The following is a 17,923-nucleotide window of genomic DNA, read 5'->3' as shown; positions in this document are numbered from 1 at the left end:
ACAAGAATAATTCAGAATACCCTAGGAGCTTCTAGATGGGGGTTTCTAAGTAATTTGTAAAGAATAGTAGTGTTTTCTTATGTGACAAGTTAATAAATGGGGGGGGGGGTAAAAATCAAAAGGAAGGGAGGACTAAAAGGAAACGAAAATCTGTCAAGATGCCTATAAAAGGCAAGCTTTTGCCTTGTTGAGGGGGGTCTTCTTTTGAGCCAAAAATTTCCCCTCATTAGTTTTATTTCCAGATTTGAAAATTCAAATTCAAGTCAAAAATCCTCTTAGATTTTAGCTTTCTTCATATAGAAAACAAAAAATAGAAACTTCCAAAAATCCCAAAAAAACAGCTACTGTTCCATTAAATTTTGAGAGAATTTTCAACTTTGAGCTACTGATTTGCAATTCCTAGGTTCGATTCTGATGATTGAAGGTTTCAAAAGTAGTCTGGTTTAGTTTCGAGTAACTTTGAACTCAATTAAATTGGTTTGCTTGAGTTTTGGGTTTGCTGAAGTATTTCGGAGTATTTCAAGTTGATTTGGATGCATTTCAGTTGATTTGTGGTTGATTGCCTGGGTGTTACTTGGTTTCCAACTCTTCGTGGCTATTGAATTAAGTTACTGGATGATTGATTTCTACTTGTGGCTGTTATTGCTGCTGATCGTCTTCGTCTTCTTATTGAATTTCACATCTCCAGGTAGTCACCATGAAACTCAGTACTATGTAGATCACTTGCTGAAAAATGAAATGAAAACTGGAGCTTCGGCTATAGATATGTCGTTTGTGGATCTCATTACAGTTTAACAGTTTTAAGTGATTTGGTTGTTGTACGATACAATCAATTTGAATATATAACTGAACTGGCAGAACTGTGTTATTTAGATTGCTGGACTGTTGATTTGTAGGTACTTAGATTTAGCTTGTTTAACTTAGCAATTTTCTGTTTTAAAAATTCAAAATCATAAACAGTTCAAGTTTGCGGTGAAGCTGGAACTGGTGTGTTGTCACGTTGAGTTCTATTCTAATGCTGAACATGCGTCCTAAATAACTTCGTAACGCAATAGCTTTGACAATTATAAGTCAGTAGTCAGAGTTAATAGTTCACTTTAGTCTTAGTTGTTTTCTCATCAGCTGGTTCATAAATTGGTTTAAAAGCATAACAATTATGAGGTATAACATTTGTCTTGTAATTGCAAGCGTGAGTAAATTTATTAGTACGTCGGGTCATTTTTAAAATCAGGACGACATAATTACTCTCTTGAATGATTTGAGGGTTAGTATCTAATTGATTTAGGTAAGTGCATATTCATTTCCTTTTGTCGGAAGAGTGAAGCTCATTCACGAGAGTTTGGGGTAAAGTTAGTGAGCAGACATTTAAACAATTTGTTGGATTGCCACTCTAGTGATTCGACCAGCTTCTCCCTAGATGGTTCGATTTGGCTTGATTGATTTGGGCTGACTTCAGGCCCAATGTCCGTGGCCGTGGGAAATTTTGGCCGGTGTACCACTTTCAAATGCGGTTTATTAATACTAATAATTGATTAGGACCTTTTCTTGATTAATAGAGACAAACAAGAATAGAAAATCGTAGTCACTTTTAGGATGGCCTTTTAAAAAATAAGGAGACGAGCCTCGCCAAATAAAAGTACACAGTTGTGGGGCCTTCAAATAAGGGTTATATTCAATTATTAGATTTAGGGATGGGCCGTTTAGCAAATTTCACGGCCTTCCACAAAATAATAATACACTAGACTCTTTAAGCACGACTTCAATAAAATTACATTCCTAAACTCGGGTGCGCATTGATGCGACCCAAATCCTAATCTCAACGGAGTCGAAATGTGTTGACAATTATGGGTGCATTGATTGCGACGTGGTTCGAGACGCATTTCCATAACGTTGCAATTCTTTTAAAATATAATGATAAAAGCGGTTTATGAATAAGCGGCACATAGGCTAGCCTGTATTAAAATCAGATAAAATCAAATACAATAGTTGAGCGACCGTGCTAGAACCACGAAGCCCGGGAATGCCTAACACCTTCTCCCGGGTTAACAGAATTCTTTATCCGGATTTCTAGTTCGCGTACTGTAATACAGAGTGAGTATTTTCCTCGGTTCGGGATTAAACCGGTGACTTAGGACACCATTAATCTCCCAAGTGGCAACTCTAAATAATTAATAATTAAATCCCGTTCCGATTATCCTTTAAGTGGAAAAACTCCTTTAAGCCCTTGGGGGTACAGTGAAAAAGGAGGTGTGACACACTCTTCATTAGATGGATGTCAAAAGTGCCTTCCTGAATGGTTACCTGAAAGAAGAAGCATTTGTGAAACAACCTCCAGGATTTGAGAGCAAGGAATGTCTTGAACATGTGTACAAATTAGACAAGGCTCTCTATGGACTCAAGAAGGCTCCAAGAGCATGGTATGAACGACTGTCCAAATTTTCGCTTGAACATGGTTACAAAAGAGGTAAAATCGACAGTAACTTATTCTTAAGGGAAAAAGGTAAGGATCTCATTGTGGTACAAATATATGTTGATGACATAATCTTTGGGGTCACCACTGATAAGCTAAGTAAGGAAATTGAAAAATTAATGGGGAGTGAGTTTGAAATGAGTATGATGGGTGAGCTTAACTTCTTCTTAGGTTTATAGATCAAACAAAGCCCAAATGGAACCATGATCCATTAGCAGAAGTATGCAAAAGAGCTTATCAAAAAGTTTAAAATGGAGGAATCAAAGGAAATAGATAGACCCATTGCAACTGCCACAAAATTAGACATTGATGAACCTGGTTCATCAGTTGATCAGAAGTTTTATTGGGGTATAATTGGTTCACTCTTTTATCTTACTACTAGCAGACCTGACATAGTCTTCAGTGTAGGATTTGTGCTCACTTCCAGGCCAATCCAAAAGAGTCTCACTTGACTGTTGTCAAAAGGATACTAAGATACTTGAAAGGCACCACTGATCTGTGTCTTTGGTATCCCAAAGGTAGTAATTTCAATCTAGTAGGATATGTTGATGTTGATTATGCAGGTTCCTTGTGGATAGGAAAATCACCTCAGGTATGGCTCACATTCTTGGTTTATGTCTTGTATCTTGGGCCACTAAAAAGCAAAATTCAATGGCCTTATCCACTGTTGAGGCTGAATATGCTGCATCTTGTTGTGCTCAATTGTTATGGATCAAACAGTAGCTAGTAGATTTTGGCATTGAAGTTGGTTGCATTCCTATATTCTGCGATAACACTAGTGCTATAAGTATGACAAAGAACCATGTTCATCATAAGAGGACTAAGCACATATATGTTAGACACCATTTCTTAAGAGATAACTATGAGAAAGGATTGATCTCCATAGAATTCTGTGCTACTGATAAGCAAATTGCTGACATCTTCACTAAAGCACTGAGTAGAGAAAACTTTGAGAGGAACAGGTTGGAATTAGGGATGATTAAGATCACCTAATAGGTCCAGCTCAGAATGCACAATGAAAAAAGAATTTGGCTAGGAATTCTGAACTTATGTAAATATCTAGATTAATTCTTACTCAACTTCATACTTTAATTAGTATACTCCTGTGACATCTGTTTATATGACTCACTGATCTCTTACAAAATTTTCTCTATTATGGCATTTGAGGCATGTTCAAGAGAGTTCTAAATGAAGAACCTGGTTCATCAGTATGAGTTCATATGAAAGCTCATGTATGTTTTCTATACTCTGCACAATTAGAAAGATTAATAATTCAATCATGAGCAGAAGTCCTATATTTGTCAAATTCCTAGAAAATTCTATCTGGTAGCATTGAACAAATTCCGTCCACCTAGAACTCTAAACTGTAGTTTTTGCCTAATATCTAGGGAAGCCAAATCGATCATTCAAAATTAGAATTTCAGGTTGATTAGACCTCTAATTGACCATTACAAAAGGCTTTTGTTACTTATTAAATGTGTATTTGTCTTTAAATACACATCAACTCTCCTGGCTTCATCATAATTTTAAACCGTCAAAAAAATTTCTTCAATTTCACTTGCCCTCTTCTCCAAAATTCCCAAATTCTCTCAAGAAACCTACAATCATGTCTAACCCACAAGACAATCCTGGAACTCATCCACCACCATCTCCTTCCAATTCATCCTCAACTACTCCTCCCAGTGCATCTCCAAAACCTAGACTACGAAGGGTGAAAATACTTGCTCGAAAGACTGTAGCATCTGGGGCTCTGGGGAAGGCTTTAAATAAAAGGTTGAAAGCAAGCCAAGTGAAAGAAAGCCAAGCTCCAAATTACGACTCCAGCTCTGAGTCTGAATCATATCAATCCGCTACTGAGGGGGAAGGACATGAGTCTTCTGACTCTAAAAAGATTCAAGAATCTCCTTCTAAGGTAAGTTCATCTGTGATTGAAAATCTAGAGACTAGGTTTGTTCTGGTTAGACCAATTAGAGATGTTGAATTGCCTGGGATACGTAGGAGTGGAGGTAAAAAGAATTTTGAAAAATAAAAGGAGAGGGTGCATGTGGTTAAGAGAGGGGAATTGGGAAAGGTGTAGTGCATGCTATCTATAGGGTTGAACATGAAAGGGTAGAAGAGAGTGGCATGAAGTCATGAGGAAATGGTTCTGGGGAAGCTGCTGAGGGGTTGGTTCATCTGAGCACACAGAGAGATGAACCTGTTCCATCTACTGAAGAGACCCTAGCTGATCTACTGAAAAAGGTTGGGGCAAGCTATGACCCAAAGAAATGCAGAACTCCCACAACAAAAGCCCCAAATGTTCCTAAACCTTCCAAGAAAAGAAAAGCTTCATCCCCAACGCCTACTGCCTCCTCATTGCCAAGGGGTAGAGCCACAAGAAGCAAGGTGAAACAGAGTGAAGATGATCTACAAAGGGCCTTAGAAGAAAGTAAGAAAAAGAGAAAGAATAAAGGAAAGGGAAAGATTGCAGAATCCTCAGAGGTTGTTGAGAAAGAAGAGATGGAACTGGTCCATCAAGAAAGGGGTATTGTTGATACCCAATTTTTTCTCTATATTTTTTATATGCAAAATATCTTTCAAAATAGCATGTATATGCATATATAAGTATGTCCCAAGGTCCTATTATTTTTCTTAATTTTTCAAAAAAAATTAAGTCAATTTACTGCTCTGTTTTATCAAGAAAACCCCAATAATTGTCCACAAAATTATTATTTTTGTGATTGATTTATTGGATTCTTATGTTTATATTAAAATATAGCTAAGATATTTTTTCACACATTTTTACAAATTATTTGGTATTTTAAGGATAAAATTGCTTAATTGCAATATTAGCCATTTTTATGTTTAAATCCGTCTCATGTTTATAAAATGGGATTTTGTATTTTTAAATGGATAATTATACGTTATAAGTCATTTTAGTGCTTTTAATTTATTTTCAGAAATTTGTTTATTATTTTTTATAAATTAAATGGGAAAAAGTGGCTATTTAACTTATAGCCACATTTGGCCTTTTAATTTGGCCTAATTAAACCCAATATCCAACCCAAATTAAACCAACCCAAGACCCAAGCCCAATCCTAAATCTACCCGACCCAACCAGGACTAAATCTTGGTCGTTGATCATTTTTTATCAACGGTCCAGATCCGCCCTTACCAAATTAAACCAAACGACCCCCCCCCCCCAAGACCCCTCTCATTCCTAACTCAACCGACTCTCTCTCTATCTCTCTATCTTTGGTTCTCTCTAGAACCTTCCCCTTTCCCTTCCTCTCCGATGAGTTCCATCCATCTTCTCCGGCCACCTCCTAGCCTGAATCCATGGTGGTTTCACCACCCACTAGCCTTCTATGGCTCCTTACGCTTGGTTACTGAAGTTTCATGACTTGACCACGAAAAGCTGGGACCAGACCCTTATTGATTCGAGTTTCACGGCCATCTCCAGCCTTGCTCCGGCAAGCCATGTCTGTTTCGAGCCTGGCCCCGACTCCTCCTGCTTAGATCCAAGCCTTTCTCACCATTTGGGTTTCTCCGAAACCCTAGCTTTTAAGGTTTTTCTTATCTCTGTAGATATGTTCCATATCCATGTTTTCCCTAAGCTCTTAAATGATTTTCTGATATTTCTTTCAAAAGTTATGCTTTCAAGGCCTTTATTTTCCGATCTAGGGTTTTTAGATGTTTCTCTGATTTTTCTTTCTCTTTTGTGTGCTTCTTCTACTGTGTTCTTTGTGTTTCTTCTACTGTATTTTTAAGTTTCTGCTATTGTGTTCTTAATCAGTTTGTTCTACTATGTTTCTCATTAGCTTCTTCTACTATGTTTCTTTTACTGTGTCTCGCATGTTGTTCTTTTACTATGCTTCTCATGAGTTTCTACTACTAAACGAGCATGCTAAGGGTCTCAGTTCCTTTCTAAAACCTCTAAACCTGTTTCGATTAGTATCTTTTCCTTGATTGTTTGTCCTCTCACCTCTGCACTCGATTGATGGTAAAAACCCTAGAATTTGGGGGTTCATCTGAGTTTTGAGACCATTGGCTATGTGATTCGCTTGTGCTTCATCTCTGAACTTGCCTGATTTCAAAAACCCTAATCTTTTGGACCTATTTGAGTTCCTGGAGTTGTTTCATCTACTACTTCATTACGTTTCAAAATTATTGTTTCAATTTTGTTTCTTTATATGGTTCTGACTTTTGCTAAACTCTATAAGACCTTCCACTTGACCGTTTTCGCATGCCTGATACTTGTGTGCTCTTTATATGTGCTGAACTTCCCTCTAAAAAGGCTTTCAATTTTTGATTAATTTCAGACTTCCTTTTGTATAAGTTTGATTGATTTCTTTCCTTGTTTGATGACTGCCCTATTATTCGACTTAAGTTAAAAAAAATCTCAGCTTTTCTGACTTAGTTCATTCATGGACCAGTGATTACAAAATCTCTGATCCTTGATTTACTGGCTACTAATTGATTTCTCTTACCTTATTCATGCAACCGTGTATTTCAAAGCTCTGCCCTAAAATAAACTTCTATGTATTTACCCCTAATTGTCTACTTTGCATAAGATGTTTATTTGATTTCTTTTCTTAAATAGTTTTACCTTTTGAGTCTGAATTCCTTAATTAAAGGAAGTCTTGTGTTGATTGATTCTTAATTGACATTCAGCTCCTTAATCGTTTTCTTACCTTATTTCTGCCTTTTTCACACTATAAATACACGACTCTTTCATTAGCACACCATCACTCATAGTCTTTCTGAACTTACACTTACACGCAATAGTATTCTCTCTTATTGCCTACACTGTGGCCTGTTTACAAGACCTACTGCTTTTCTCTATTTGTTTCTTTAAAATTGGTATGTACTGATTTAATATTTAACACCACAACAAAGTGTTTATTTACTGCTTTCATATCTATGTCTACTCACTGTTTCTGTATAGTTCAACACTTACTTTAGCATGTTGATTTCTTTCTGCCTTTTCTATTTTGAATCCCAAACCCCTGCCTCTTATGTGTTCGAGCTATGGTTTAAGACATGGCAATATGCAAATTATTGTCCATGAATTAAATATGATCCCTTGGGATCCTAACCTCTAAATAGTGTGTTCTAACAGGCTTATGGGTATGCTGACATTCTCCACTGCTGGGCATGCCCACAGCCTGCCCTTGCCTCTTTCAATTTCCCTATTCCCCCTGAACCCCTTATGTGTACTTATCTGTAGCTATTTCCCCCTCCTTTCCCCCTTTTAGAATTCTGTTTCTGCACTTGCACATTCTTTTAGTCTTTCAGTTCTGCCCCTCTCTTGTGAGCCTTGCCTTGGGATCCTTTGAGTTCCCTCTGAACTTGGACACTTGAGGGTTGGCCTTTCCACACTGCACTTGTCCTAATCTGATAATACATTTGGGTGTGAGCATTGTCCAGAGTTCTTTTTGAGGCTCTTAGGGAACTTTGACACACTCGAAGGGGAGAAAGGCTTTGGATCTTGATCTTATGGAGTTGGTTTACCTCATATTTCAGACATGAAGTCTAAATCAGGATCTCCTTTGTTTGTACTTTTATTTACATTTTTCTGATGTATTTTGCTTTATTCTGGGCTGTAATAATTTATAATAAAATCTTGGGGATGGCTAGTGAAAAGGCTGGGTAACTATGTATGCAAATGGTAGATACCATGCCTATAGGTCATTCTAAATTCTGCAACTCTCATATAGAAATCATGCCTATAAGTCATTCTGAAATATGCATGCATATAGAAATCATGCTTATAGGAATCATGTCCATAAGTATAGAAATCTGAATTCTGCATATGCATATAGAAAATATGCCTATAGGTCCTTCTGAATCATGTATATCTATTTTCATCTATAAATCATGTTCATAGGTTTTAAACAATCAACTGCATATAGATACCATGTCTTAAAACAAATTCTGCCAGTTAGATACTATGTTTAGAGGTTAAAACCCGTCTTATGCATTTAAATATCATGTCTGTAAGGTTTTTGCACTTTTACCATGTCTATAAGGCTTCTAATCAACTACACGTAGAAAGCATGTCTATAGGAATTATTAAGCGAGTCTGAATCGCTTCATTCACGTCTAGAGCTAAACCAGTAATAACAAGGATCATCATTTGCAGAACTCATGACCTTCGTAAAAACTTGTTTTCTTTAATAATTTGACAAACTTTTTAACCAATACGTATTCAGTTTATTATTATTGCTTTTTGAATTTAGTAGATACCATGCCTATAGGATCTTTGTCCAACATTTAGGCAAGCCTTAGGGCAAAGTTATAAACTAAATTTGTGCTATTAACTACAACCAGCAGGCAGGCCTGATTCGGGCTTCTTATCTGAATTATGTAACAAATCAGTCTGCCTCAACTTTTAAGTTCTTAATCATACCATAAATAGTATGTGAAAGTCATATTAATTATGTGCTTTCTTTCTTCAAGGAGGTATATCTGAGCCTTAGAATTTTGCCTTTGAAACTATAAATAAGCCTAATATCCCTCCCCTTAGGATTAGTAGTCCTAAATGCTTCCGGTACTGATAGGATTAGGACGATTAATAGCATGCAATAATTAAACGAGACCATTCCGCGCTTTAATACCTTAACGGGTGGGAAAAGGGTAGATATGGATATGATGACCAAGCGATAACGTCTCGTGTAGCCCCTCACTGAGGAGTGATTACCGGATGTTGTGTGGGGTGATCCATATTATTAATAAATCTAGGACCCCCGTTTTCCTTTGTTTCTTTGTTTCTTCTAAATATTTCAAACTATTTCTTTTAAGAAAATCAGCTTCCTTTTAATTCTTTCCAATTTTATTTGTAACCATTATGTGAAGATCCCCTCTTATTTCAAGATTTATTTGCCTACATGTTATTTGCACCCAAATTCACAACAATAGTCTGGCCGGGAACCACACTAGTGGATCCTGAGGGGTGCCTAACACCTTTCCCTTGGGATAATTTCAAGCCCTTACCCAATCTCTGGTTACTCAAATCAAACCTTCTTGGTGTCCTAATATACCTTAATCATTAGGCGGAGACCCTTCAATTCAAACCCAAAAATTCCCAAAAAGGGGAATGAGTTGTCCTCCCAAATGTCATAAACCCGATTTCGCGAGAAAAAGGGGGCACGACAGGTACAACAGTGGGCGTTCCTACACCCAAGCCTAAAAAGCCCAAGACCTCTTCCAAGAAGTCTTCCTCTGTGCATGTGATTGACGAACCCACACTAGCCAAGAGGACAAGATCTGCAGTGAAAACCAAACAATCAAAAGTTTCTGATGATGATGACTGGAGTGGAAAAGAAGAAGAAAACAATTTTGAGAAGGAACAGGACAAGCTTGCCATTTTTGGCAGAAGAAAGATTTTAAAGGGTAGACTGTTGAAGGACCTGGTGGAACCAGGAATGATGAGATTGGTAGATGCCTTAGCTGCTCAGGGATGGAAGGATATGGTCCTTTAGATGGATGGTAGGCTAGCCAGAAATGAGCTGATTGAAATTATGGCCAATGCTGCTTTTAAGGATGGAGTTGTCAGTAGCCTGGTGAAAGGAGTCCAATTGCAGTTTGATGCAGAAAAACTAGGAGAGATCCTGGACATACCCTCTGAAGGGTTTGATGACTATACAAGTCAAAGGTGGCCATGCCTGGACTCCCTCCCTACTGCCCTTGCAATCACCAGGAGGTTTTGTGATTCAGAAGAGGTGAATGAAGCCAGGGCTATGTAGAAAAGTGAGATGAGGCCTGAGCACAAGGTTGTGTTTGAATTTGTCAACAAGTGCTTATTGCCCAAACAGGAGCTAAGCAGTCCTATAAGCCCATAGAGCGTCATCCAACTTCTTTGACCAATCGGTCCTATTTGCATTGACCGTCTTTGACAATATGCTCTTGATTTCCCTATTGGAGACTTCAACTTGACCACTTTCTTGAGGATGATAGGGAGTAGAAACCTTGTGATTGACACCATACTTTGAAAGCAAAGTGTCAAAAGCTCTATTGCAAAAATGAGACTCCACATCACTTATGATTGCACGAGGAGTACCAAACCTTGTAAAAATGCTCTTCTTGAGAAATGAAACAACACTCCGGGCCTCGTTGTTGGGCAAAGCCACGACTTCAACCCACTTTAAAACATAGTCCACCACCACAAGAATGCATGTGTTCCTACACGAGCTAACAAATGGACCCATAAAATCAATGCCCCATACATCAAAAATATCAACCTCAAGAATGGTATTGAGAGGCGTCTCATCTTTCTTCGAAATGCCACCCGCTCTTTGACATTCATCACACATTTTCACTAGTTCACTTGAATCTTTATACAAAGTTGGCCAACAAAACCCACAACTAAGAACTTTGGAAGCCATCCTCGCCCCGCCATGATGGCCACCATAGGGAGAGGAATGACACGCCTCAAAGATACTCAATTGCTGTTCCTCCGGGACACACCTTCGGATCACACCATCTGTGCAAATCTTGAACAAGTACGGCTCATCCCAATAGAAATCCAAACTATCCTATTTGAGCTTCTTCCTTTGGTTAGAAGAGAGCTCACACGGGATTATACCAGTCACAAGAAAATTAGCAAAATCTGCAAACCATGGCATACCATTCACCGACACCGAAAGGAGTTGTTCGTCGGGAAATGAATCATTGATCTCTAGGCCATCACGAGGCCTCCCATCCTCCTCCAAGCGGAACAAGTGGTCTGCCACTTGGTTTTTACTGCCCTTCCGGTCCACAATCTCCAAATCAAACTCTTGAAGTAACAAGACCCATCGCATCAGTTTAGCTTTGGAATCCTTCTTCATCATTAAGTACCGGAGTGCGGCATGGTCGGTATGGATTATGATCTTGGCACCCATGAGATACAGCCGAAATTTCTCCATTGCAAACACAATAGCCAAAAGTTCTTTCTCGATCACCGTGTAGTTCACTTGAGCATCATTAATTGTCTTGCTTGCATAATACACCGGATGAAATATTTTGTTCACTCTTTGACCTAAAACCGTCCCAACTGCAACATCGCTCGCATCACACATGAGCTCAAAGGGCAAGCTCCAATTAGGTGTGGTAATGATAGGAGTGGTGGTCAACTTATGCTTGAGAAGTTCAAAGGCTTGCATATATTTTTCATCAAACACGAACTTGGAATCTTTTTCCAATAGCTTGCATAAAGGATTCACTACCTTCGAAAAGTCTTTGATAACTCTCCGATGGAACCCCGCATGCCCAAGAAAACTTCTAACTTCTTTGACAGAGGTAGGGGAGGGAGCCTTGAAATCACATCAATTTTTGCTTTGTCTACCTCATTACCATGCTTTGAAATTTTATGCCCAAGAACTATGCCCTCTTCCACCATAAAGTGGAATTTCTCCCAATTGAGAACAAGGTTGGTTTCTTCACAACGGGCCAAAGCTCTATCAAGATTCTTCAAGCACTCATCAAATGAATCACCCACAACACTAAAGTCATCCATGAACACCTCAAAAATATCTTCCACCATATCAGTGAAAATAGCCATCATACACCGCTGGAATGTAGCCGGTGTATTTCACAACCCAAAAGGCATCCGAGAAAAGGCAAAGGTGCCATATGGACAAGTGAATGTGGTCGTCTCCTAATATTCTGGAGCAATCAAGATTTGGTTATACCCAGAATACCCATCCAAGAAACAGTAGAAGGCATGCCCAGCAAGTCGGTCTAACATCTGATCAAGAAAAGACAATAGAAAGTGATCATTACGGGTCACTTTATTTAACTTGCAGTAGTCTATGCATACCATCCAACTGGTGATGGTTTTGGTAGGAATCAACTTATTTTGTGAATTTGCAACCACGATCATGCCCCACTTCTTTGGTACACATTGCACCGGCGAAGTCTAGGAGCTATCAGAGATGGGGTACATAATCCAGCATCCAACCACTTGATCACCTCCTTTTTCACAACTTCTTGCATTGCTTCGTTCAATCTTCTTTGATGCTCCAAGGAGGGCTTTGCATCATCTTCTAGGATAATCTTGTGCATACAGAATGGTGGGGCTTATCCCCCAAATATCAGCTAAAGTCCATCCAATTGCCTTTTTTCGCTTTTGAAGCACCGCCAATGTGGCATCAACCTGCATGTTAGTAAGACAAAGGAAAGAATAACTGGCAAAATAGAACTTGAGCCTAAAAACTCATAATTGAGGTGTGGAGGCAACGGCTTCAACTCCAACACCGGAGGTTCATTAATTGAAGGCTTTGTCGGTGGAGTCTTCCGATTCTCGAGATCCAAAGAATATTTTCTAGGCTCATAAGAGTATGAGCCCACATTCATACACTCCACCCGGCTTGCATCCTCATTGACGTCAAGATTCAATAAAACGGCCTCAAGAGGGTCCTCCACATTGATCATTGCACTGGTATCATCAACTATCACTGCCATGACAAGGTCCACAAAAGAGTACACCTCGGAACTGTTGGGCTGCTTCATTGACTTGCACACATAAAAGACCACTTTTCATCGCCCACCCGGAAGGTGATTTCCCCTGCTTCCACATCAACTAACGCCTTCCTATTAACAAGGAAAGGTCTCCCCAAAATGATAGGAACTTCATAATCCACCTCACAATCCAAGATCACAAACTCAGCTGGAAACATAAATTTGTCCGCCCGGACAAGCACATCATCAATAATACCCAATGGTCTCTTCATCGTTCTATCCGCCATTTATAATCTCATGAATATCGGCCTAGGTTGCCCAATACCCAAAGTTTTGAAAACTGAGTAGGGCATCAAATTGATACTAGCCCCCAAATCACATAAAGCCTTAGAAAAATCCGCACTCCCAATGGTGCAAGGAATTGTGAAAGCATCGGGATCTTCAAGCTTTCGGGCCATTGAATGTACTATTGCGCTAACTTGGTGAGTCATCTTTATAGTTTCACAATCCATGGACTGTTTCTTTGTCACCAAGTCCTTCATGAATTTAGCATAGCCCGGTATTTGTTCAAGAGCCTCCACCAAAGGCACATTAATGGATAAGCTCTCCATCATGTCAATGAACTTTTTAAATTGATTCCCATTTTTCTGCTTCGCGAGCCTTTGAGGATAAGCCAGAGGTGGCCTTGGCAAAGGTACCTTGGCTTTAGGCACCACCGGCTCCGGCATGTCTATTACGTGTTCCGTAGACGGGTTCACGTCATTTTGAGTTTCCACCTCGGCATCTTGAATATCAACCCTCACTTCTTCGTTTACATTGTCATCAATCACATTTTCAACCACCCAAGGAACTTCATCTTCTTGCAACTCAACTTCATCACCCAAAATTTGGTTTTGTTTGGAGGCATTCACATTACCGGCTCTCCCACTTTTTGTAGTTACCGCCACAACATGATTGTTCCCACCCTTCGGGTTAACCACCGTATCACTAGGTAGAGCCCCCTTAGGACGAGTATTCAAAGACAGTGAGATTTGGCCTAACTGCACCTCCAAGTTTCTGATTGAGGCATTGTGGGAAGCCAACTGCGCATCAGAATCTGCATTCTTTTTCATCATTTGTTCGAACATCATTTCAATTCTACCCATATCATTGCTAGAAGAACTAGGACCTTGGGATGGAAATGGGGGTGGATTATTCAGTTGTTTGTACATTTGGGGCCTTTGAAAGCCTTGCCCCCAATTTCCTTGGTTTCCATTATTCCATCCATCTTGATTGTTGTTACCACCCCAATTGTTGTTGTTACCATTCCAATTTCCTTGATTGTTTTGATTGTTGTTCTGATTACCCCAGTTGTTGTTTTGGTTGTTGTTCCCCCAATTACCATTTCCTTGTTGTTGTTGATTTCCCCAATTGCCTTGGGGTCTCCATTGTTGTTGGTTGGAAGAATTGCCTATTTGGCATTGATAATTGTTCACGTATTGCACCTCTTCACTCTGTCCATCATAACCATCATCTTGAAATCCACCACAATCATTGTTAAATTGCTCTGAATTCCCTTAATTCTATTGACCTCTTTGTCTTCTTTTGTTGACAATCTTGTTGACACCCTCCATAGCATTCACTTGACGAGGGTTTTGAACTTGTTACAACTGTGTCTTTGCAAGTTGGTTCATAGTAGTTGTCAACTTAGCTATAGCCTGCCCATGATCATGTAACTCTTTGTGCAAATGAGTGACTGTGGGGTCACCCTGGGTCATATTGGCTCTACATTGCCAAGCAGAAGAAGTGTCAGCCATCTCGTCAAGAATGACACAAGCCTCATCATAAGACAGCTTCATAAAGTTGCCCCCAACAAGTTGGTTCACTATACATTGGTTTGTTGTGTTAAAACCCAGAAGTTCTAGGTTCTTATCCCCAACAAAGTCGCCAGAGCTGATACACATCCTTTTTCTACCCCCGGAGGGTGTATAAGGGAGTTTTTTCCAATTTAAGTAACAATCGAAACGGGATTATTTTATTTAAAATTCAGAGTCACCACTTGGGATAATTTATGGTGTCTCAAGTCACCGGTTTCAAATCCCGAATCGAGGAAATATTGACTCTATTTTACAGTGCGCGAACATAAAAATCCGGGTATGGAATTATGTTAACCCGAGGGAAGGTGTTAGGCATTTCTGGGTTCCGTGGTTTTAGCACGGCCGCTCAACTATTATTATTGGCCTATTTGTTTGATTTTAAAACATCTTTGAAACCTATGTGTATTTTTATTCCTTTTAAACCGCTTTTAATAATCTGATTGTTATACAGCTAATTATTTGATTACACATTGCAAATCATGTCACGGGAGCCGTACCCACGATCCACAACATGTTTATTTTATTAACAAGATTAAATTGTGGCCGGGTCACATAAATTTACCCCCGAATTTTAGAATTTAAGTGTCACAACCACGTCACGGGAACCGTACCCGTAGCTATGACAATTTATTTAATTAACGCGCCTAAAGCAAACTACGAGAATTTAAGGCATTTTTCTACATTAGTTAAGATAATTAATATGAGGGCCATAGATTAAATGACTCAATTGTGTTAATGGCGCGCCTCAATTTCTTTCAAAGGAAATGTATTCAATTAAAAGAACTACGGATATTCATATTTAAACTAATTAGGTATCACAACTATGCTACGGGAACCGTGCCCATAGTCTCGATTTATTTATTGTTAATCAAGCCTAAAGCATGCTACGAGTACAGTTAAATAAACAAGAATGCGAGCACAAAAAGTTTTTCTAAGAATCCGTCAAAAATTCCAAATCTGCTTTTTAAATCAAGTCTCATGTCCCAATACTCCAACAACAGAAGAATGTAAACTTTAATTGATTTTCATTAATCTCTTAATTACTTAAATCAATCCAAAGTCCACAACCATTCTGTATATCAAGGAACCTAGCACCATATCAATGTTTAGGTAACCCTTAATCTTTCTAGTCGAGTGAGAAGGATCTCTTGAACTTGAAGTGAAAGTAGCCCTTAGGCCTTTGTGGTAGAGTAAGAAGGATCTCTCGAACTCGAAGTGAAAGTAGCCCTTAGGCCTTTGTAAATTTTGTATTCGGCCAATCTGGCCTTTGTAAAACGATTGTTTGAACATATGTATAAGGTTTTTCTACCCTTTTCGGCTTTCAAAGTTTTCCCTTTGTTTATTATTCATGTTCACAAAGGTTGTAATGCCTTAGCATGAAGTAAGGAACTGTTCGAGAGTTTGAACAATTTTGTACTCATTAAAGTTTTCGAGGCTAGATATTATCGAAGCCTTTTACGATTTTGCCGAGGGTAGCCCTTTTAGTAGGTTTATGAAAGAATTCGAAGGCCTGTTTTGTTACGGAATTCGGACGTCTCCGAACCGTGTTAATTTGGCCGTAGCCTCTTTAGTCAAGGATTTTCCCCTCGGGATTATTTTCCCGTTTAACTTCGAGCTTTCCCGAAGTGTCAGTCCCTGAGTAGGGTGGTCGTGGCCTATAAAGATCGAGAGTTGCCTAAAAGGCCTTATGATCTCGAAGTTTTAATGATTCGATCTCGTTTATTTTTCGAACGGCGAAGTTTTAATGATTCGCTCATTTATTTTTCGGACGGCAGTCCCCGAGCATAGGGGTAATTATCTGAACTCTGGTTATGATCGGCCCTTGAACCTGTTTACATAATAGATCGAGAGTGTGAAACTGTAAAGTAGGAAAAATTTTCTAAGGCATGAGATATTGGCAAGGAAAAATACTTCTCTTTATAATTTATTATACATGTGTACATGTTCTGTGCCAGTGCTCAAGCAAACTATGCGAGCATAGTTCGTTTGACTATTTGGCCCTTACAAATTTTCCTATTGAGACCCTGATGCCATGAAGTAATTTCCTCACAACAAAGTTGACATTCGAGGGTAATTCCCCTAGTATTCGAGGTTGATTGTAAACAAGCCTCAGATACTATTGACTTGTTCTAAGTTAGCACGATCAATGGTTGCTTCATTAAAATCCTCGCTGGAAAACCCATTTGGGAAAAAACCGATCTAAGGAAAAAAGAGTGCAACGCGTGCTTTCAGACCTAAAGGCTTCGTGTCGAGAAGTCTATTGTTGTTTCTGATCGAACACCTGCAAGAGTTAGTTCAAAATATAAATGAAAATGGAAGGGGTCATACCTTAGAATTAGTACCATTTTAAGTTTGATACGTTCTACTTGCTCGGTAGTTGCTCGTCGTTCATCGTGCCGAGCTTGTAGGATCCTTTTCATGTGATTTTGAGAATCTAGTATGGCCCTTCCCAGTTCGGACCCAATTTATTTCATTTGGATTTTGGATATTTAGCATCACCTTCCTTAGTACCAATTCTCCAACATTAAAGTGTCAAAGTTTGTCCCTTCGATTGTAATACCTCTCAATTCGTTATTTCTGGGCGGCCAATCGAATGAAGGCAGCTTCACATCATTCATCCAATAGTTCCAGGCTCGTATTCATGGCCTAGTTATTTTCTTCCTTTGTCGCGTATCGGAATCTGATGCTTGGCTCCCCAACTTCGACAGGTATTAAAGCTTCGATGCCATAGACCAAAGAGAATGAGGTAGCCTCGGTACTGGACTTCAAAGTTGTACGATACGCCCAAAAGACTTCGGGAGGTCTTCTCTCCATTTTCCTTTGGCATCGGTCAACCTTTTCTTGAGGTTTTGTATTATGGTTTTGTTGGTTGATTCGGCTTTCCCATTTCTACTAGGGTAATAAGGTGTTAATAAGATCTTTTTGATCTTGCGGCTTTCGAGAAATTTGGTCACATTACTACCGACAAACTATTTTCCGTTGTCACGTGCAATTTCGGATGGTATCCTGAATCGACATACAATATGGTCCCAAATGAAATCGATGACTTCTTTTTCCCTGACCTTCTGGTAGGCCTGTGCTTCAACCCACTTAGAGAAATAGTCAGTCATAAATAAAATAAATTGAGCTTTACCTGGTGACGATGGAAGAGTGTCGACGATATCTATCCCCCACT

The 17,923-nt window shown here is 39.1% G+C and overlaps 1 protein-coding gene across 1 annotated transcript; it reads left to right on the top strand.

Moving 5' to 3' along the window:
* Positions 1-4,076: 4,076 nt before the first annotated feature.
* Positions 4,077-9,933, top strand: LOC138880045 (uncharacterized). The gene is made up of 3 exons (XM_070159696.1): positions 4,077-4,382; positions 4,658-4,994; positions 9,704-9,933. Exons 1-3 carry the CDS (start codon positions 4,077-4,079, stop codon positions 9,931-9,933), a joined length of 873 nt encoding a protein of 290 aa, XP_070015797.1.
* Positions 9,934-17,923: the final 7,990 nt, after the last annotated feature.

This window comes from Nicotiana sylvestris, chromosome 10, assembly GCF_000393655.2.
Source record: "Nicotiana sylvestris chromosome 10, ASM39365v2, whole genome shotgun sequence".
NCBI lineage: Eukaryota > Viridiplantae > Streptophyta > Magnoliopsida > Solanales > Solanaceae > Nicotiana > Nicotiana sylvestris.
The sequence above is the reverse complement of the archived record's forward strand: the minus strand, read 5'-3'. Positions and strand labels throughout refer to the sequence as shown.

Coding starts and splice junctions, on each gene's coding strand:
- LOC138880045 (XM_070159696.1), top strand. CDS start 4,077: ATGTCTAACCCACAAGACAATCCTGGAACTCATCCACCACCATCTCCT. Junction 4,383..4,657: donor TTCAAGAATCTCCTTCTAAG/GTAAGTTCATCT, acceptor CTGAGCACACAG/AGAGATGAACCTGTTCCATC. Junction 4,995..9,703: donor ACTGGTCCATCAAGAAAGGG/GTATTGTTGATA, acceptor AACCCACACTAG/CCAAGAGGACAAGATCTGCA.